Genomic DNA, 21,583 nt, shown 5'->3' on the forward strand with positions numbered 1-21,583 from the left:
CCCCACCCCCGCTCATGCCCCGTATGTCTATCCCCCCTCCCCCCCACCCCCGCTCATGCCCCGTGTGTCTCTCCCCCTCCCCGCCCACCCCCCGCTTATGCCCCGTGTGTCTCTCTCCGCCCCACCCACGCTCATGCCCCGTGTGTCTCTCTCCCTCCCCCCCACCCCGCGCTCATTCCCCGGGTGTCTCTCTCCCCCCTCCACCCCCCGCTCATGCCCCGTGTGTCTCTCTCCCTCCTGCCCACCCCCCGCTCATGCCCCGTGTGTCTCTCTCCCTCCCCCCACCCCCGCGTGTCTCTCTCCCACCCCCGCTCATGTCCCGTGTGTCTATCCCCCTCCCGCCCACCCCGCGCTCATTCCCCGTGTGTCTCTCTCCCTCCCCCCACCCCCCGCTCATGCCCCGTCTGTCTCTCTCCCTCCCCCCCACCCCTGCTCATGCCCCGTGTGTCTCTCTCCCTCACCCCCACCCCTGCTCATGCCCCGTGTGTCTCTCCCCCTCCTGCCCACCCCCCGTTCACGCCCCGTGTGTCTCTCCCCCTCCTGCCCACCCCCCGTTCATGCCCCATGTGTCTCTCTCCCTCCCCCCCACGCCCGCTCATGCCCCGTGTGTCTCTCTCCCTCCCCCCACCCCCCGCTCATGCCCCGCGTGTCTCTCCCTCCCCCACCCCCGCTCATGCCCCGTTTGTCTCTCTCCCTCCACCCCACCCCCGCTCATGCCCCGTGTGTCTCTCTCCCTCCCCCCCACCCCGCGTGTCTCTCTTACTCCCCCCACCCCCCGCTCATGCCCCGTGTGTCTCTCGACCTCCCCCCCACCCCTGCTCATGCCCCGTGTGTCTCTCTACCTCCCCCCTACCCCCGCTCATGCCCCGTGTGTCTCTTTCCCTCCCCCCGCTCACGCCCCGTGTGTCTCTCTCCCCCCCCACCCCCGCTCATGCCCCGTGTGTCTCTCCCCCTCCCCCCCACCCCCGCTCAATGCCCCGTGTGTCTCTCTCCCTCCCCCCCACCCCCGCTCATGCCCCGTGTGTCTCTCTCCCTTCCGCCCACCCCCCGCTCATGCCCCGTGTGTCTCTCCCCCTCCCGCCCAGCCCCCGCTCATGCCTCGTGTGTCTCTCTCCCTCCCCCCTGCTCATGCCCCGTGTGTCTCTCTCCCTCCCCCCACCCCCGCTCATGCCCCGTGTCTCTCGCCCTCCCGCCCACCCCCCGCTCATGCCCCGTGTGTCTCTCTAAATCCCCCCCACCCCTGCTCATGCCCCGTGTGTCTCTCCCCCTCCCGCCCACCCCCCGCTCATGCCCTGTGTGTCTCTCTCCCTCCCCCCACCCCCGCTCATGCCCCGTGTGTCTCTCTCCCTCCCCCTCCTCCCCCGCTCATGCCCCGTGTGTCTCTCCCCCTCCCGCCCACCCCCCGCTCATGCCCCATGTGTCTCTCCCCCTCCCGCCCACCCCCCGCTCATGCCCTGTGTGTCTCTCTCCCTTCCCCCCACCCCCGCTCATGCCCCGTGTGTCTTCCCCCCTTCCGCCCACCCCCTGCTCATGCCCCGTGTGTCTCCCCCTCCCGCCCCCGCCCCGCTCATGCCCCGTGTGTCTCTCCCCCTCTCGCCCACCCCTGCTCATGCCCCGTGTGTCACTCCCCCTCCCGCCCACCCCCCACTCATGCCCCGTGTGTCTCTCTCTCTCCCCCCACCCCCGCTCATGCCCCGTGTTTCTCTCCCCTTCCCCCCCACCCCCCGCTCACGCCCTGTGTGTCTCTCTCCCTCCCTCCCACCCCCCGCTCATGCCCCATGTGTTTCTCTCCCTCCCCCCACCCCCGCTCATGCCCCGTGTGTCTCTCTCCCACCCCCGCTCATGCCCCGTGTGTCTCTCTGCCTCCCCCCACCCCCGCTCATGCCCCGTGTGTGTCTCCCCCTCCCGCCCACCCCATGCTCATGCCTCGTGTGTCTCTCTCCCTCCCACCCCCCGCTCATGCCCCGTGTGTCTCTCTCCCTTCCCCCCACCCCCGCTCATGCCCCGTGTGTTTCTCCCCCTCCTGCCCACCCCCCGCTCAGGCCCCGTGTGTCTCGCCCCCTCCCGCCCACCCCCGCTCATGCCCTGTGTGTCTCTCCCCCCCACCCCCGCTCATGCCCCTGTGTCTCTCTCCCTGCCCCCCACCGCCGCTCATGCCCCGTGTGTCTCTCTCCCTCCCCCCACCCCAACTCATGCCCTGTGTGTCTCTCTCCCTCCACCCCATCCCACGCTCATGCCCTGTGTGTCTCTCTCCCCCCCCCACCCCCGCTCATGCCCCGTGTGTCTCTCCCCCACCCCCGCCCATGCCCCGTGTCTGCACTGTTGGAACAGGGCAGACACGGGGCATGAGCGAGGGTGGGGGCCCCACCTTGCCCTACCCCCGCTCATGCCCCGTGTCTTCCTTTTCCCCTCCACTCCCCGCTCATGCCCCGTGTCTCCCTTCTTTCCCCCCCACCCCCCGCTCCTGCCCCGTGTCTGCACTGTTGGAACAGGGCAGACACGGGGCATGAGCGGGGGTGGGGGCCCCACCTTGCCCTACCCCCGCTCATGCCCCGTGTCTCTCCTGCTCACCCCCACCCCCGCTCATGCTCCGTGTCTGTCTCCCTCCTTTTCCCCCCGCTCATGGCCCGTGTCTCTCCTGTTCACCCCCACTCATGCCCCGTGGCTCCCTTCTTCCCCCCCACCCCCTACTCATGCCCCGTGTCTCCCTTCTTTCCCGCTCATGCCCCGTGTCTCCCTTCTTCCCCCCCACCCCCCGCTCATGCCCCGTGTCTCCCTTCTTTCCACCCCCTGCTCATGCCCCGTGTCTCCCTCCTGGTCTTCCCGACCCCCTGCCGATGGCCTGTTGTGTTCTCTTTATACACCCTGCCTTCCCTTTCCCTGGTGTCCATCTTGGTAAAAGATTTTCCTTCCTACACCGGGACGCCTGCCTGCGGCGTCCCGGTTTGGGGAGAAAAATCTTTTTTTTACCACCCCGGGGTTCCCACTTTGAGAACCTAGGATGCTAGTGGTCTTCCTGGATGTTATGGTTACGTTGCACTAATAAAAAACTATGAAATTCAGTAAAAAAATGTGTTAAAGTGACTTTATGGTTAAGTTGCACTAATAAAAACCTATGAAATTCAGTAAAAAGAACTTTGTTAAAGGGACGTTATGGATAAGTTGCGCTACTAAAAACCTATGAAATTCAGTAAAAAAACATGGTTAAAGGGACGTTATGGTTAAGTTGTGCTACTAAAAACCTATGAAATTCAGTAAAAAAACTTTGTTAAAGGGACGTTAAGGCACTGCTAACACTAACACCCAGGACATCAAAGATGACATCACAAAGCTGCTACTTACCATATGTATGTGTATCACATGATGTGACTGCACCCAAAGGAAAGCAGAGTGAGTATAATGTATACAAATATGAGCATATACAGGGAAAGTAGAGTAATAAATATAAAACTATGAGAAAGTGCTGATAACCCTAATGATTATCTTCATGCACAGAAAGGATTGCTCTCTTTCAAGCCTCTGTCTTCCGCTATGTATGTTTCATATGATTTGACTTGACCCTAAGTCCACAAATATAGTACCTTTTCAATTTTTACTTCCTGACTGTTACTGAAGAAAACTATGTGGCCTAGATATGTCAGTAAAGGAAAAAAGGGAGAGCCAGCCATGTGATGTCATCAGTGATGTCATCAATGACATTTGTGATGTCATCTTTGATGTTCTGGGTGTTAGTGTTAGCAGTGCACGGTGGCGCGAGTTATGGTTGCTTATCTTACCATAACTGCCGAATTTCAGGGGTTTTTCGGTTTTACTTTGAACCATAACGTCCCTTTAACAAAGTTTTTTCACTGAATTTCATAGGTTTTTAGTAGCACAACTTAACCATAACGTCCCTTTAACAAGGTTTTTTTACTGAATTTCATAGGTTTTTAGTAGCGCAACTTAACCATAACTTCCCTTTAACAAAGTTTTTTTACTGAATATATATATATGTATTTATACGTATAGATATATATTTATTTATATCCAGATTTCCCAAAAATTCAGTATTTTTTCGGTAAACATGTTTCGGTAAGAAATATCCTGCATAACATGTTTTCTGTAAGAGCACTGGATACCATTCAGTTGTGCAAGTCTCCTCACTCGTTGGCTCACTCACACCGCTCAAGACTTGCACATGCAACATTCCAGATGCTGAACGTGCATGGACAGTGGTTTCAAAGCTTGAACAGGATGGACTGCTGAAATCTTGAATCGTAACAAAATATGAACGAGGATGATTAGGGCCACACCCCTCACAGTATGATTTCAGAATCCCCCATCTATTTCACGGCAACACTTTTTCAGGCACTTATTTCGTGATGTTGTGTATATGTCTGCTGCTCACCCGTTTTTACTATCAGGAACCCCAATCTTATGATGGAGACATGCATGATTGATAGAAATGCTCAGGCACACTATGGCAGGCCTAGTCTCCAAAGTACTGGAATATGGCTTGTGTTTCCCTATAGAACTTCCTATATATCAAATAGCTTTCTCCAGCATGGGGTCTGGCCTGGATTCACATGCTCATGGGAATCCCCCGTAAAAAGAAGAAAGTCTTGCTTTAAACCTAAAAAAAACTGTCTTTCCTGTACTAGCCAATCACTGCATACTGGGTCATACTGCACCCATCCAACGATGATCGTCTACCTAAGTCCCGTCCCTGGTAGCCATCTTTTACAATTTTACATGGCTCTGTTATTCAAGCAGTGGCGAACTTCGTCCTTTTGGTCATCCAGAGGAAAATTCAGATCCTCTAAAGGCTACACAGCTACCTCCTACGATCATCCCTCCCGATCCTCTTTACCGGAGTCATACAGGGGCCGGTTGCAGGCTTTTGGTGGAGGAGGGCAATGCCGGTGTCGCCAGCAAGCAAAAGTGCAAACGCCCAAGCAAGCCTGACCAGGCACAGGCCAGGGTCCACTTTCGCACCCAAGTGGGGGGCTGCTTAACACAATTTGTCAAGGAGTGGGAGAACATCATCACCGACAAATGGATGCTCTAGTGGCAAGGAAGGAGCTCCACATGCACCAGCTGCTACGGGAGGTACAAGCTATGTTTAAAAAAGGGGCAATAGAACCCATCCCCCCATGCTTTCTGAGGCTCCGGTGTATACTCCAGATACTTTCTGGTTCAGTAGAAGTCAGGAGGATGGCGTCCAATCCTGGACCTGCAACGCCCCAACAAGTACCTGAAGTCTTTGAAGTTCAGCATGGTCATGTTACAACAGTTACTCGACCAGGTGAAGGAAGGGGATTTCATGGCGACACTAGACCTGGAGGATGCCTATTGTCATATCCCCATACATCCAAGACACAGTAAGTTCCTGCGCTTTGTGGTCCTAGTACGTCATTACCAATTCAAGGTGCTTCCCTTTGAAATAAAGTCAGCACAGAGAGTGTTCACAAAGTGCATGGCACTGGTGGTAGCCCACCTGTGCCTCAAGGGCCTTCATGTGTACCCATGACTGGGCGACTGTCTTGTTCGGTCCCCGACTCAGCAGCTGGCTTTACAACTCACAGAGAAGACCATTCACCTTCTAACAGTGCTCAGAATTTCCATAAGTTCTCCAAAATCCTCTGCGGTGCCATCGTAGAAATTGTTCTTTCTGGGCACCTGTCCCAACACAGTGGAATCCCTGGCGTTCCCCTCTGAGGAGAGAGGGGCAGCCATTTTAGGGAAGGTCCTTCGGCAGAGGGCGACGTTGGTCACGGAAGTCCGCAGCATCGAGCCGCTTTTACGGATGATGTTGTTCTGCATTCCCATGATTCCGTTCTGCAGGCTGCAGATGAGACCTCTGCAGGAGTTCTTGGACGCCAGGTGGCTCCAGGTCACTGTCAAGTGGATGGACAAGAATGCGCTCAACAAGGAGTTCAGGCAATCAATTTCTTGGTGGGGCGTACACAAGTACCTCAGGCAAGGAGCGCCGTTTTGAACCCCTCCGTTTCAGGCGACAGCCACCACAGATGCCTCTCTGGACAGATAGGGGGCCCATACCGAACAATCTCACGCCCAAGGACTCTGGAGGAGAAAGCCCTGCACATCAACATCCTGGAGCTGTAGGCCGTGTTCTGGACTCTGAAGTCACTCCCATCACTTCTGCAGGGGCAGGTGGTAAGGATTTTCACAGGCAATACAATCACGATGTTCTACATCCGGAAGTAGTGCGAAACCCGCTCCCCTGCTCTCTCCAAGGAGACACAAGCCCTATGGCATTGGGCCATTCTTCAGGACATGTTTCTCATACCATTACACCTGGCTGGCATCAAGAACACCATTGCAGACTCTCTGTCGCAGTAAAATGATCCTTATCGCCCTGCCCTGGCCACTCCACATCTGGTACACAGAGCTGCTCTGCATGGCGATATCACTGGCCTTCAGGTTGCCCCCTCCTTTGGAAATCCTGTCCAGGGAAGGGGGGGGGGCGATATTGCATCATGACCCAGCGTCACTGAACCTCACAGCTTGGCTCCTGCAGGCTTAGAGTTTGGGCACTATAACGTCCCGCTGGACTATAGGAAGGTCCTGGCTAAAGCTGGAGTGTCTGCTGCGTTCACGTGTTAGCCACAAGTGGAAACAGTTCACGGTATGGTGCAGGACTCAGAAGATCGCATCTCTACGGGTTACAGCCCAGAGCTCCTGCCATACTTGCTGTCACTGGCCAAGTCTAGACTAGCTCACGCTTCCATCAAGGTACACCTGGCTGCCATTTCCTGATAAACACGTTCGCCAGGCAGATCATCCTTGTGGCCGTACAGGCTAGTCAAGGAATTCATGAAGGGCCTCTTCAGTTATTTTCCGCCAGTCAAGGCTCCTGCCCCGGCTTGGGAGCTCAACGTAGTGCTTACTAAGCTCACAGGGCCTCCATTCAAGCCTCTACATCAAACATCTTTGAAGTTTCTTTCATGGAAAACCGCTTTCTTAGTGGCCATCACCTCGGCCAGGTCGGTCGGGGAGATCCAGGCTCTTTCCTGCAAGTGCCCATACTTGTCCTTCCATGATATGAGGGTGGTGCTGAGGACACATCCATCCTTAATTTCAAAGGTTCCCTCTGAATTCCATCTTAACGAGCCGTTGGTACTTCAGTCTTCTTTCCGGATCCTTCTTCGCCTGCTGAAAGGTCGCTGCATGTGCTGGACGTTGCTCGTACCTTGAAGTTCTACGTGGCACGTAGTAAGCTTTCCGGAAATCGTCACAGCTCTTTGTGAATTTTGGTCCTGTAAGTCAAGGGAAGGCCCTGTCTAAGGCTTCCATATCCAGGTGTCTCTCCGACTGCATCATGTACTGTCATCGTCTAGCCTACAAACCCCTTCCAGATCAGCCGGGGGCCCATTCCACCAATGCCATCGCTGCATCAACGGCGTTCCTCTCTGGTGTTCCCCTGATGGACATTTGCTGGGCTGCTACTTGGAGGTCAACAGACACCTTTACGAAATTCTATTATCTCGACAGGGATTCCAGGGTGGAGTCCAGGGTCGCCCAGGCAGTGCTACACAACCTGCTTGAGGTGAGTGCATTCAAGTAAGGGTAAGTGAGTATACTTCTATTGAGCCTTGCCACCTGCCATGGTTGTGTATATGTACTGCTGTGTAATTGTATTCATGAGCATGTGAATCTATGCCAGACCCCATGCTGGAGAAGGAACAAGTTTCTTACCTGTAACTGTTGTTCTCCAGCATGGGTCTGGCATGAATTCACATGCGAACCGTTCCTCGTTCCCCGCTTTGGCTCTTCTGGGTTTATACTGGCACCTTGCATGCTTCGATTCTGAAGATGGCTGCCAGGGGCGGGATTTAGGGAGATGATCGCATTGGATGCAGTATGACCCAGTCTGCAGTGATTGGTTAGTACAGGAAAGGCAGTTTGTTTAGTTTTAAAGCAAGACTGATTTGTATTTTTTACTGAGGAATCCCAGTCTGACGACTGGGTATGTTCATGAGCATGTGAATTCATGCCAGACCCATGCTGGAGATCAAAAGTTACAGGTTTTCCTTCTAATTCAAATCCTTTGAATTATTGTGCAGTACAGTGCATAACGTGGCTGCATCTAGCCCATTTTTCAGGGGTGCTCAAATCCTCCTCACGCCTCAAACTCTCATCTGAAGGAAGAGGATTTGGGCAGGTTCCCTTTGTTTGATCACCCTGTTTAGTTTGGGGCATGCCGCGGCTTTAAATGGGCTTGGGCTCGCTGGGGCAGAGCATTGATGCCTCTCCTTTTTCGAAGCAGAAGCACTGACACCTGCAGTCAGCCCGTTAACCGTGCTCCGCTTCCGGTAAACAGGCTGCCTGCTGGCTATTGGCTCTTTAATCAGAAACAAAAGGTGAGGCTGGGTAACCAAGATCTGGTTCAGTTTCTTAGTGAGAGGCGCAAACCCACTGCAGGCAGTCCTTTCACTGAAGGAGGCGCGTGGTTAAAGGGTTGCCTGCAGGGGCAGTGATTCCCGGAGGCAGCCCTTTAACATGCAGCCCATTGAATGATTGGGCTGCCCGCAGGGGGTTAGCGCCTCATTAAGAAACAGGAGGAGAGCTGGGGCGCACTGTTATCATACCTTTGGTGCTTCTGATCTCTTTTGTTTCTTAATCACAGGCTCCAACCCCACACAGGCAACCTGCCAGCGAGGCTCGGAGCCTGTGATATGGAACAATAAGGAGGGGCCGGGCGCACCAACGGTAATAATGCCAGTGCTCTCCTGCTCTCTTACCAGGCCCCCAACTAACCCCCCCCCCCCCCCCCAGAGGCGAGGTGGGGCTCTAGTTAGGGGGCATGGCCTAACTACACCCACCCATACTTAAGCCACACACCCTAACTAGACCCCCCTAGATTCAGCCTCCCACTTAAAGCACTGGGGTAGGTATTTACACCCCACCTGTTTAAAGGTTTACAATCCACCCTTTTGCAGACACAGAGCAAAGAAGTAAAAAACTGTCCTAGTCGGTAGCAGTTAATTATTTTTTTAACTGGAGGCATGTACATGTTTGCACCGAATATGCGGGAGTGACTGAGCACACCAAGGAAGCCCGATCCAACCAAGTGATGCTCTGGCTGGGATCTGTCCAGGAGTAATTGTTTAAAATAATGAGTTAAACTGGTGCATTCTACATAACATTCTGTGAAAAAAGCCACACAGTTTGTAATCTGTTTTGTATGGTAGCACTTGAAACACCAAGTAGAAGCAAGTCACCAACAGTGCACAGGAGCATTTTCTGCTGCATTTTCATACTGGCTGTACCCTTACATGTCCATGCAGATTGAACCAGAATATGCTGCATTATCATACAAGAACTCCCAGCCAGTAAAAAATGCCATCTCACAGAAAGAAAGTATATCCATATTGGCTATAACAAGAATAGGCTAATGTACCACTTAATCACACATGTTTGCTTTTACCCTTGATGCCCAGTACAAAGATTCCATGACACACTAAGAATACATGGACAGACTGGAACCACCCTAGTAGGCCAGTCTACTCATTGTGTTTTCTTTACCCTTGATGCCCAGTAAAATATGCCATGTCACAGTCAGAAAATAAATGCAGAATGACACCACCAATGTAAGCCATTCCAGTCACATAAATAAAACCCATCATGTTTGCTTTACTCCTGATGCCAAGTAACAAATGACATACTCATTAAGGAAGTATAGGCAGACTGGCACTATTTACTGTAGGCCAGTCTAGCTGCGTAATAACACCTCTCATGTTTTCTTTACCCTTGATGCCAAGTTAAAAAGGCTATGCTACATTAAGAAAGTATATGCAGACTTGCACTACTAATGTAGGTTAGTGTAGCCACATAATAACACTTATCATGTTTGCTTTACCCTCGATGCACAGTAAAGTAACTTTACTGTGCATCGAGGGTAAAGCAAAAAAGAATGCCATACCCAAGCAGCCCGCCCCTACAATTTGCGGCCCCACCTAAAATTAGCAGCCCCAGCTCCCCTTTCACATACGCTCTCAAACAACACTTTCACCCGCGCATTCATACATCATTCAAACTCCTTGAAGGCACGCATATATGAAAACAAACACACCAACATGCATGTGCAGATACATGCATTTCATTAAAAAAACATGTCATTTACCTGCTCGCTCCCTCAGCGCGTGCTGCATCGCCATGGAGGACAGGTACCGCCTTCTCCTCTCTCCACAATATGAACACATTGGCTGACAGAGGACTCCTCTTCTGTCAGTCAGTGTGCTAAACAGTTAGCACAGTAATGAGAGGCTGGCATGGCGTGCAAGTCTGGCCCCAACAGCCTCTCATTATTTTGTGCTACGTTTGTTGCTGAGTCCACAGGCCTCCCCATACAAAATAAAGTGTAGCGGGGATGTGCCCCTTCCCTGGGGCAGGCAACACAATCCCCTGTGCAAATAAAGCAGACGGGTGGACTGTGCCGCATGCCACTCATGCAAGGGAGCAGCACTCCCCACCCATAGTGGTGAGCCACCACTGGTTCCCGGTTGTAGCTCACTGAGTTTCATAATCACAACTCACTGTCAGATGCTTTTCATTATTTACTGCTGATTCATTTTCCAACCTCAATCGTCTACTACTCTCTACCCTTCTTCTGCCCCCTACTATTCTCCAACCTTTGCCCTCTCATCCATGCTGCTATTCTATGGGTTAAAGCCGGCATTGAGCACTTGTGTAAAACATGCAGATGGTTTTAGTGTTTCTCAACCCCTTCACACTGTTCTCCTTTTTGCTCATATTCTCTCACATGATTTCTACCTCAGCACTCAGTAGTAGCCCTATAGAGGCCAAAGCTCTGCATTAGCAGCCACAGTTACCAATTTTGTTGTGCCCAGGGACGAAGTACATATCCCCGTGAAAGACCGTGTATCCAGCAACTGTTGGAACCAAACATCCAGCAAGTCAGGACCTGTCTTTAACTATGGGCAATCCTGAGAGTCAATTAAATTACATATCTGTGGGCCCCAATTAAATTATATATTTGTGGGCCTCAGGATCTGGTGGCAGATGACAAATCTAAATATAATTCATTTCTGGTTATGACATTTGGTCAAAACCTATTTATGTCATTTCATTAGCCACTTTGTTTCTACAAACCCTTCTGGCAAGAGATTTCTGACTGGTACTGAGTTCCTCCCAAAACAAACCTTATGGGCTTGGTCCCAGCAGAAGGATGATATGAACTTCTCCCATGAGGCAGGGAGAGGGCATGTGCTTCAAAACATGCTATGCCAGCTCAAGAGAAGTCACACAAGCGTGTTAGGTAACAGAGACTATTATATGCAGGCAGCCGGTGATAGAATAGCTCAGGAGAGGATTTTCCAGTTTTGAGAGGCGTGCCCCCATCTTATGTTTTCATATGGCTCCCAAATGGCTCGTCCCTCTGCAATTTCCTGCAGACAAAGCACTCTTGGTATGAAATCACCAGGCAAGAAGATTCTGAAACAGCAGTCAGAACTGTACCCCTTACAGAAGGCTAGAAAGGAACCCACTTTGGGCTGTTGTCTCCTCTATAAGGAGGTGAGTCCCTCCCCTTAGTTGATTCCTCCAAGAGAAGATTTGGAGTGATCGATGGCTGGACAAGACTTAATGCAGCTGAGACCACTGGTACCCATAACCTGCTTTCTGGATGCGAAAGAACCCGATATAAGAAAAATATGGACCATTGGATGAGGGATGACACTTGGTGCTTAGTTTATCATTTCACATATATTGATAAACAGTTTGTTCAAAACAATTTCAGATTTTATTCTATATAAATCATTAAAAATAAATCAATTTACAAGCATCAATTTACAAAACCCAATTAATACAAAAAATTAAAGAAATTCTAGGCTCACACACAGAGATTTCCACCATCCATTCACTCTCATTCTATCTTCACACACTTCCCACATGTGCGACCATCTATATTGGTCACCTCTTACACTTCACAATATTTCACAATATCTGGTTCCCTTTGTCCATTGTCAGGTAACACAATCTGTATGCCGCTATTCACACTGATTGTATTGCCTACACATGTTTTGGTTGACGTAATTGGACTCCATCAGTAATGTCCATTCGATAATGCAACCTTCGTCAGGACAGAAAAACAGGAATCTAAATATATCCTATTTCAAATGGTAGGGTGAGCCACACCACCTCCACATAGCATTCTGTGGGGGTAATCCAGATGTAAGAACATATCAGAAAATCGCTTCTGGGCTTGAACCACAACCTTCTGGTCTACCTTCCCTCATGGCAAGCACTGTTAATAGCCTTGGCGCAATGTGTCCAATAACTTCCAGCTCTCACGTGTTGTTAAGAAAACATGGCCATCCATCTCCTCTCTGGCAGGCTTGATCATGAAGGATGTCCGCAGAAGCTGCTGAACCCCCATAATCCCCTAGAAATGTAATCCACTAAACCGAGTTAATAACAGCTAAGATGGATACATCTCAAAGGGAAAAGGGGAAATTGGATAAAATAACAAATACGCCAGATTCTGTGTTGTGGTTTCTTAGCCTGTAAAGGAAAGAGGAAATTCACTATAACTTTCTACCAACCTTTAAAATCTATAAGGTATTGTAATTGTCCTCTTACCCGTCTAGAATCTATAATCCTTCTCACTATAAATTCTTCAGAAGAGTTTTCCAACACCACAGGTAAAGGAGATTTCAATAACCTAGTCCCCTTATTGACTGGCTTCAAAAGACTGATGTGAAAAGTTGGGTGTATCTTTAAAGTTCCAGGTAATCGTAAACGCACCGCCATTGGATTGATGACCTTATGCACCGGGAAAGGCCCCACATATCTAGGACTGAATTTATTTTTCCCTTTTACTCGCAGATATTTAGTAGATAGCCAAACCAAATCCCCCACTTCATACTTTGGGCCTAGTCATCTTTTCCGATCTGCACATTTCTTATAACTCTGTTTACTGTCACACAGCACCTTTTTAGCTTTCTCCAGATTTTCCCTCATAACGTGTAAGCGATCTTCCACTCCTGGATTCTTTGAATCTTTGGATAATTCGAAACTTAAAAAACGTGGATGAAAACCCCTACCCAAAAAGAACGGGGACATAGAAGTAGAATCCTTACTGCAATTGTTACAAGCAAACTCTGCTAACCAGATTAAATCTACCCATTCCTCCTTCACTTGTAGATAACACCTGAGATATTTTTTTAACTCCTGATGAACCCTTTCCACCTGCCCATTACTCTCTGGATGATAACCAGACGACAACCCAATCTCCACTCCCAGTCTCCTGCAAAAGGCCCTCCAAAACTTTGAGATGAACTGAGAACCTCTATCCGAGATGATTTTACTGGGACGACTGTGTAACCTGACTACTCCTTGCAGAAACTTAAGTGCCAGACAATCTGCGGTAACCTCCCCCCCATAGGAATAAAATGTGCTTCCTTAGACAACAGATCCACTACAACCAAAATTGAAGTGTATCCTCTGTCACTTGGAAGATCTGTAATAAAATCTAGAGATATGGTGTGCCAGGGATGCAGTGGAACAGGCAACGGTTCCAAAAGTCCAAATGTTTTTCCCACCTAATTTTTGGCTTGTGCACATACAACACAAGTTTTCACAAAATGTAATGTATCCTGTCTAATCTTCTTCCACCAGAAATTTCTCCTCACCAACTCAAGAGTCTTACGAAAACCTGGATGACCCGTCCGTTTTGAATCGTGACACTCACTAAGTACCCTTTCATGTAATTCCACTGTAGGTAAATAGACTCTATCTTCAAAATAGGGTATGCCTTCTTTTACACTACAAACAGGATCCTGGTGTGCCCATTCCTCCATCTGTAACAAAGACACAGATTTATGAACCTCTTCCTCTACTTCAACACATCCTTGCGTTCCAGAAGATATGAAGCAATTTGGCTCAATCACTAGTATTGGTTCACATACTGTCTTATTCTCACTTCCAGGAAATTGCTGCGATAATGCATCTGCTTTTCCATTGAATTTACCTGGTTTGAAAGTTACCACAAAGTCGTAGTCGGAAAAAAATAACGACCACCTAAGTTGTCTTGGAGTGAGTGTCTTCGCCGATTAAAATAATTATAAATTTCGATGGTCCATTAGAACAGTCACAGTATGTCTTGCTCCCTTCAGAAAATGCCTCCATTCTTCAAATGCAAATTTAATTGCTAGAAGCTCTCGATCCGAAATGGTATAATTCTGCTCGGCAGGAGAAAACTTCTTTGAATACAATGCTACTGGATGTAGTTGACCTGATACCTCTTGACGCTGAGAAAGCACCGCTCCCATTACTAAATTCAAAGCATCTGCTTCCACATAAAACGGTTTGGATGGAAATGCTTCCTCAGCTTCAATGCTCCAAACAAAAGGTACTCCTTTCTTTAATAATTTAGTGATAGGGGTAACCAAACGTGAGTGCCCCTCAATAAATCTCTGATAAAAGTTGGCAAACCCAAGAAAGCTTTGAATTTCCTTTACCTTCGTCGGAGTAGGCCAATCACGCACTGCCTGTACTTTACTGGGATTCATCTCAAGACCCTTTGGTGACACAATATACCCCAAAAACTGCACTAACTCAGTATGGAACTGGCTCTTTTCTAGTTTTGCAAAAAGATGGTTTTCTCTGTTTTTTTGCAGTACCTTTTTGACATGGACTATATGTTCTTCAATACTCTGGGAATAAATCAAGAAGTCATCAATATATACTACCACAAATATATCCAAAAACTCCTGCAACACCTCATCCATGAAAAACTGAAAAGCTGCTGGAGCATTACATAGTCCAAACGGCATAACTTGGTATTCGTAAAGACCAAACCTGGTCTTGAAAGCTGTCTTCCACTCGTCACCTTTCTGTACTCGCACCAAATGATAGGCTCCCCGCAAATCAAGTTTGGAGAACACCATCGCTCCTTGGACCTGGTTTAGAATCTCTGAAATAAGAGGGAGAGGATACCTATTTTTGACTGTCACTCTGTTTTCCGCTCTATAATTGATACAAGTAAGAGATCCATCAGGTTTCGTTACAAAAAATAGTGGAGATGCTGCTGGAGACTGGGAATGGGAAATAAACCCCTTAGCTAAATTTTCCGCTAGGTACTCTTTTAAATAATTCTTCTCCTTCTCTGTAAGAGCATACACCCTACTACTGGGTAAAATAGCTCCCGGCATCGTCAATCTTACAATCAAAACTTCTATGAGGGGGTAACTCTCCAGCAACCTTTTCATTGAATACGTCCCTATAGTCTTGATAACATTGAGGAAGATGTCCTAAGATTGCACCAATATCATGACCAACCTCTCCCATCTCCGATAGAAAAAATGACACTGAGCCTGCCTGTTTCTGAAATCCAATCTGATCTTGTCCAGAAAAACAATGTTCCCGACAGAAGATAGAATTCAATTCCACCACCCGGCCACTCCAATCCATTTTAGGGTTGTGCATTGTTAGCCATGGCATGCCTAGAATGATTTTTAAAATTGGGGCATCAATCAATTCAAAGAGAATCTCTTCACTGTGACCTCCCACCACTTCCATAGTTACCACACAAGTCATATGAGTGATAGGACCAGAAGATAGAGACGTTCCATCCACAGCCCTTACTTGTTCTACCACCTCTTTTAAAACCACTGGAATACCTAGAGATTTTGCTACTCCCCAATCCTTAAAATTACCAGTAGCCCCTGAATCCACCACCACTGGACCTGTTCCCATCACTTTTGATTCCAACATTAAGGATACATTCACTACAATATGTGGAACTGCAGCCTGCATGGTGTTAGCAATTTGTTGCACCTTGCCTGTAGATGAAGAAGACTTCTTAGGAGTGAATGGACAGTTTCCTAAAAAATGACCACTCCTGCCACAGTATAAACACAAATTATTTTCCTTCCTTCTTGCCCTTTCTTCCTTAGACAAGGGTCCTCTCACCCTTGACTGCTCATTTCCTTTTTGTTTAACCTCTCTATTCATTGTTTCAAATCTGGGCCGATCTCCTTTAAAAGCTGGCCTTACTTCCCCCTGACAGCTACGTCGGCGTTCAGCCCTTCTTTCACTCAAACGAAAATCTAGTTGGATAACTACATCTATCAGAGCATCACAAGAAGTAGGGCGCTGTACCACATTAGATAAAGCATCCTTCAAATCCTCTCTTAGTCCCCTGTAAAACAGGAAAGACCTCTTCTCCTCAGGCCAATTACTTTCCAAAATCAATTATCTAAATTGGCTAATGTATGTGGTTAAGTCTCTATTTCCCTGGCGTAAACCTAGCAGTTCTCCATCAACCTCTAAAGAGACTTGACGTCTGTCAAACGTTTTTCTAAACTCCTCCAGAAAAAGGGGAAATCTTTTTAGAGCAGCACCTTTTTGATTCACCAACAACCTAGCCCAAGTTGACGCTTCCCCCTGAAAGATAGGACATCATAAAGGTAACCGTGGATGCTTCTGTAGGAAACAATTCAGGCCGACTAAGAAAATGTAACTCACATTGAGTTAAAAAGACTTGAAACCTTTTTGCGTCACCAGAATAACGTTCTGGAGCTGCCAAAGGAACAGACATAATCAATGCCCTAAAACCACCTTCTGCCCCATTCCTCTACTGGGACCTTGCTCTTCATCCTCTCTTTCAAGAACTGGAGGAGATCCTGCACCTCCTGACACAACATCCACCCTCTGCAACTGAGTAACTTTACCACTCAACTCTTCTAATCGTTTTCCTAAACTATGTTATCTCTATGCACCTCTCTTAACTCCTCCCTCAACTCTCTAATCAGGGAAGTAATAGCCTCCATTTATACCTCCTATGGGTCCATGACAGCTTGGGCGGACTTATTTTTTCTGGCCTTTCATACTGCCAGGCTTGATCATGAAGGATGTCCGCAGAAGCTGCTGAACCCCCATAATCCCTTAGAAATGTAATCCACTAAACTGAGTTAAAAACAGATAAGATGGATACATCCCAAAGGGAAAAGGGGAAATGGGATAAAATAACAAATACGCCAGATTCTGTGTTGTGGTTTCTTAGCCTGTAAAGGAAAGAGGAAATTCACTATAACTTTCTACCAACCTTTAAAATCCGGCTTTACACAAATTATCCTTATTATATTTAAATATAAACACCATACCTGGCTTTCCTCAACTGAATGCCCTGAGGATATTTTAACTTATCAACTGTTTCCAGGAGAACATCTGCTTCAATCTTCCATGGAATAAAGTTAGTTGAATTAGCAGTGTAATTTGTGCCTTAAACCTGCATATGTCTTTTATTAGATGAGTTCATTCAAGGAAAATGCTCCGTGCTGCATTTGCATAAATGTTTATCTTTTTAAGTGTATCTTAAAAGATATGCACCGGAAAGCGCACGCAAAGTGAATTACTTTTAAAATTGAGTCAAAAGATTCAACGTATTGCGCTTATGTAATGTATTACTTTAGGAGTTAGTGTCAACAGAATACGCTGTTCTGCGCATGCGTTATGAGTTAGTTTAGAGAGCTGGATTCAAAGAAGGCTCCGTACCGCGCATGCGTAATGGATTCTAATGAGGGATTTTTCAAAGAAAGTTCCGTGCCGCGCTCTCTTAATAACGTCAAGATTAGCCTTGTTCGTTTTTGTTAGTGTCATTACACTGCGCATGCGCATATGTTTATTTGCTGTACATATGGATAAAATGTACTTTTTAAACAACACAAAGGAAATAATACAATTTTGTCTTCAATACGCGCGCTCGCTCCAGGTTAAAATCGAAGCCTGCGACATAATCCCCTACACCATTAACACTTGCGCAGTTAATGGAAGATGACTACGCGACGCATTAACTCCACGACGGATTTCCTCTTAAAAGAGAAAATCCTCAAATAACATTGGCGGCCGCCATTCATTCGCTCGCTCAGGAAGTCTCTCTCTCTCTCAGTTTAAGGAATCCATGAATAATCCAGGAGCGCTACAGGCTAATGGTAGTTCATATTTCTCATGATCTTGCTCTCTCCAAAATATCAATAATTGGGTACTTTTCCTTTTAAACCTTATCCAAACAACTAATATATAAGTTAACTATATTATAATGTACATTGAATCTCAAACTAAGAGATTTTCTTAAAGGAGACTTAAAGATGCACTTAGTTTTTGTCTTCAAAGTTTATCACTTGACTCCGGATGACTTCCTGGTTCCTTCCTGCTTCAAATATGTCAAAAGTTAACTTTAAAGTCTGGAATTAATATTTCTTCACAGAAGCTCATAAACATAGGTCCTCTCAATTGAGCTGCTGACAATGAAAGGCAGTTTAGAATGTTCTTTACCTGCCTTTCATTCCCTCCATCCAATCAGAAAGCTTGTTGCAAGTTATGCTGAGAGCCACCATCTTGACCTGGAAAGCTCTCATTACTCTGAATCGTTAAGTTAAGGCCAAACCAATTAATTGAATAACACTCACATCTACTCTTTCCCACATTATAGCATTCATTAAATAGATAGGACCTGACACTCTCGCAATCACCTTTGTTTTATGTGAGCCAGTTGTCTCTTCATTCAACTGAATGTTTTCCCCTTCATGGGTTAGTCTCTCTCTATTAGCGCATCATGGAGTGGGACTCGTTATTCAATCACTTGCATCCTGGATAGTAACTCCCAGCTAGGTAACACTTCACAATTTTTCAGTAGTAGACGAGTGGAGTGGGTAAGGAGGTTTGCTTTTACCCCTATCTGGATGCAGTGAATGAGCACAGCATCCAGCCACACACCAAGCATAATTCAAACAAAGGGTGATCATCCAGTGGTAGGCATCCCTCCATACACACGTATGCATTCCAAAAGGTTCCTACACACAAAGGAACTGAATCCGCACTATCACAGACAGGCACCTGCATATGCCAGTCAGAACTGCTTTCAGGCTGTCCACAGCCCCCAATCCTGAGTTACATCCATCCAGGTAAAATGGATTCCACCCCGTGGAACCATATTACACAGGCAAAAAAGCCGCCCCCATAATAGCCACATGGCAAACAGAAAAGAGTGCCTTCTGTGGGACACTATGGCGTACCCTTGGTGTTCCCCTGCCTTAAAAGTCACAAAGACTCTCAAGGTAGAGCCTACAAAACAGAAACACGCTTTGCGTCAGGCTTTCGATTAAGCCCAGCTGGGAAGAAAAATAGAGTTTAAAAGCCAACAAAAAGAACAGGAGGCTATTTTATGAGGTAAAACCTGGGCTTTCTACCCAACAGGCCGTAATTATTTTGGGGCACCTGAGAGGAAATTCACAGTAGGACAACACAAGGTACTGAAATCAAATTGGGCCCAAAATGAATGTGGGACACCAGAGAGCAAACCGCAGTGGTTACAGAAGGACAACGGGTAGCTGAATCACCATAGGACACCAAGGAGCAAAATCACAGCTGGTCATTTAATAATGTGGGACACCAGTGAGTAGAATCACAGAGGGATGCCAAGAACAGCAGGGGCAATATTGCAGCAAGGAGTATTTAAAGTAGGACAACAGTGGACAAGCTCACAGTGGCTGTTAATGTGGGACCCCAACGAATAGAAGCACAGAAGAGCACCAGCAAGTGGGCAACAATTAATGTCGGACAACACAGTTGCATAATTATAGTGCAGCAACAATTAATGTGTGGCAAAAAGGTGATTATTGATATCAGGAGCAGAAACGTAGTTGGGCAGCAATTAATGTGGGATACCAGGGAGCAAAACCACAGTATGATACCAGGGAGCAAAATCACAGTGGGGTAATAATGCATGTTGAACACCAGAGAGCACATATCTTGTATTTTTCTTCATTTAGAATGCATATGCGCACTGAGGCCTAAGGACGTGTTGCGGGTTAAAAGTAGTAGATATAAATAATAATATTGTCTGAATTCAATTAATGTATAATAATTTTATATTTCTCCTTTTCTCTTTCAGGTTATCATTATGTCCACCAAACTTTTGAAACCACTGGACATTCCTGAGATGCTGTTTGCATCTGACCGTCTACATCCAGACATTGGGATTTGAAGAGTTTTTTTTTTTCATCTGATGCCCCCTTTTAAAATATACCATTGGCCATATGTCACGTTTCATCAACCTACTTTGAGCTTAATATACGGTGTCAATAAATGACTTAATTCACATATAGGTGTCTGAAAACCAAAATTGTTTCTTATTTGAATTTCTCTTACATGAGTGCAAAGTTAAATCTGACGATGTAACATAGGGCTGTCTTTGTGATCCGATACATTTTTGTAAGGTTTCGGTTTAGTGCTCTCATGGCAATAAAGCAATGTGAAAAAAATTGACAATCTGGGCAGCATGCCATGTTGTTTGTCCTCTTTGAAATAGTGCATCACATTGACTTATTGTTGATCTATGTACATCTATGAAGCGTGCATTTTACTGTTTTATAATGTAGTTGGCAGGATATACAGAAAAAGATTTTCTTAAAAAATGATTATTTTCCTTGCTTTGCTTTCCATCAACTTTTGTAAGACTCATGTACAAAGCCATCCTCTTACATAGCTAATACCTTTCCAGAATGGTGACTTTTATGATATTGACCATTCGCAATATGCAAGAAGAGTGCCTGCTGCCAATTGCGTTAATCCATCTTCTTTATTCTCATTGAAACAAGCATAAAAGTGGTGAAGGAAAATTATTGTGCCCACATTTGCTTACCACTGGAAATGTTCTTTGTATCAATTAGAAAAGAAACAACCGTATAGAACTCCGTTTTAACTCTGCCCCAAAGTGAACCACAAGCCCACACCCTCTCTACATGGGAAGACAACACGGATGCCCAGACATGGGTCCCAAGCTCACTCTGTCGAGCGAATCAACTGCACTTCTGATGAAGCTCAACACTGTCGAAACATGTGTAAAGGGGACACAGTCCAGACGTTTAGGATACAGTACTCTCTTTAGAGATTGAGTCGAGACTGAATTGCCTATGGTTTGTCCCCATCACAGCAAAGATGTGCACGTTTTTATGAAGCTCTAACTGAACCATTCGCATCCACCACGTTTTGCTTTGCACAGTGAGTTCTTTGTTATGTTTTCCATTGAATCAGCCACTACAATGAAGGTTTTTGCAGCTTCCCACTGGATGGAATTAAGATTTGGCTATCAGTCGATTATCCTACTCAATGGCGTGACAGCTATTCGTATTCCTTACTGCCCATCATGCTTCAGAACACCAATGATACTGAATGCTTTTCTTAACTATAAATGCAAACACAATCATTGTTTGGAATTGTGCTTATATGGAAATAAATCGTATCTGTTTTGAGAACTGTGTGACTTGTTTTTTTCAGGTTAAGAGTAATCGATTATCATTTTCCTAGCAATGTGTCTAGGTAATAGATTGCGAGTGGGTAATCTTGTTCACATACGTTTGATTGTCATATAATCATGCATTACCTAGGATAGATATAGAAAAGCACACAGTTAATTGTTTGACAAAGCGCCTCATCATGGAAGGATCATGGGGTCAGGGATGTTGTGAAGTGCAAAGGGCAAAGGGAAGGCAATGGGCCCTGCTGAAAGGTTTATATGGCAGAAGGCACAGAGCAGGAAAGGTCAATTAAGATACAG

The 21,583-nt window shown here is 47.0% G+C and overlaps 1 protein-coding gene across 1 annotated transcript in view; it reads left to right on the plus strand.

Moving 5' to 3' along the window:
* LOC138516490 (sec1 family domain-containing protein 2-like) overlaps positions 1-21,281 on the plus strand; it is a 492,588-nt gene extending 471,307 nt beyond the window's left edge. The window contains exon 5 of the mRNA XM_069631659.1: positions 19,919-21,281. Coding sequence (XP_069487760.1) covers positions 19,919-20,011 — 93 coding nt within the window. The 3' untranslated portion in view covers positions 20,012-21,281. The remainder of the gene's footprint in view (positions 1-19,918) is intronic.
* Positions 21,282-21,583: the final 302 nt, after the last annotated feature.

This window comes from Ambystoma mexicanum, chromosome 6q, assembly GCF_040938575.1.
Source record: "Ambystoma mexicanum isolate Mex_15411 chromosome 6q, UKY_AmexF1_1, whole genome shotgun sequence".
NCBI classification, from domain to species: Eukaryota; Metazoa; Chordata; class Amphibia; order Caudata; family Ambystomatidae; genus Ambystoma; species Ambystoma mexicanum.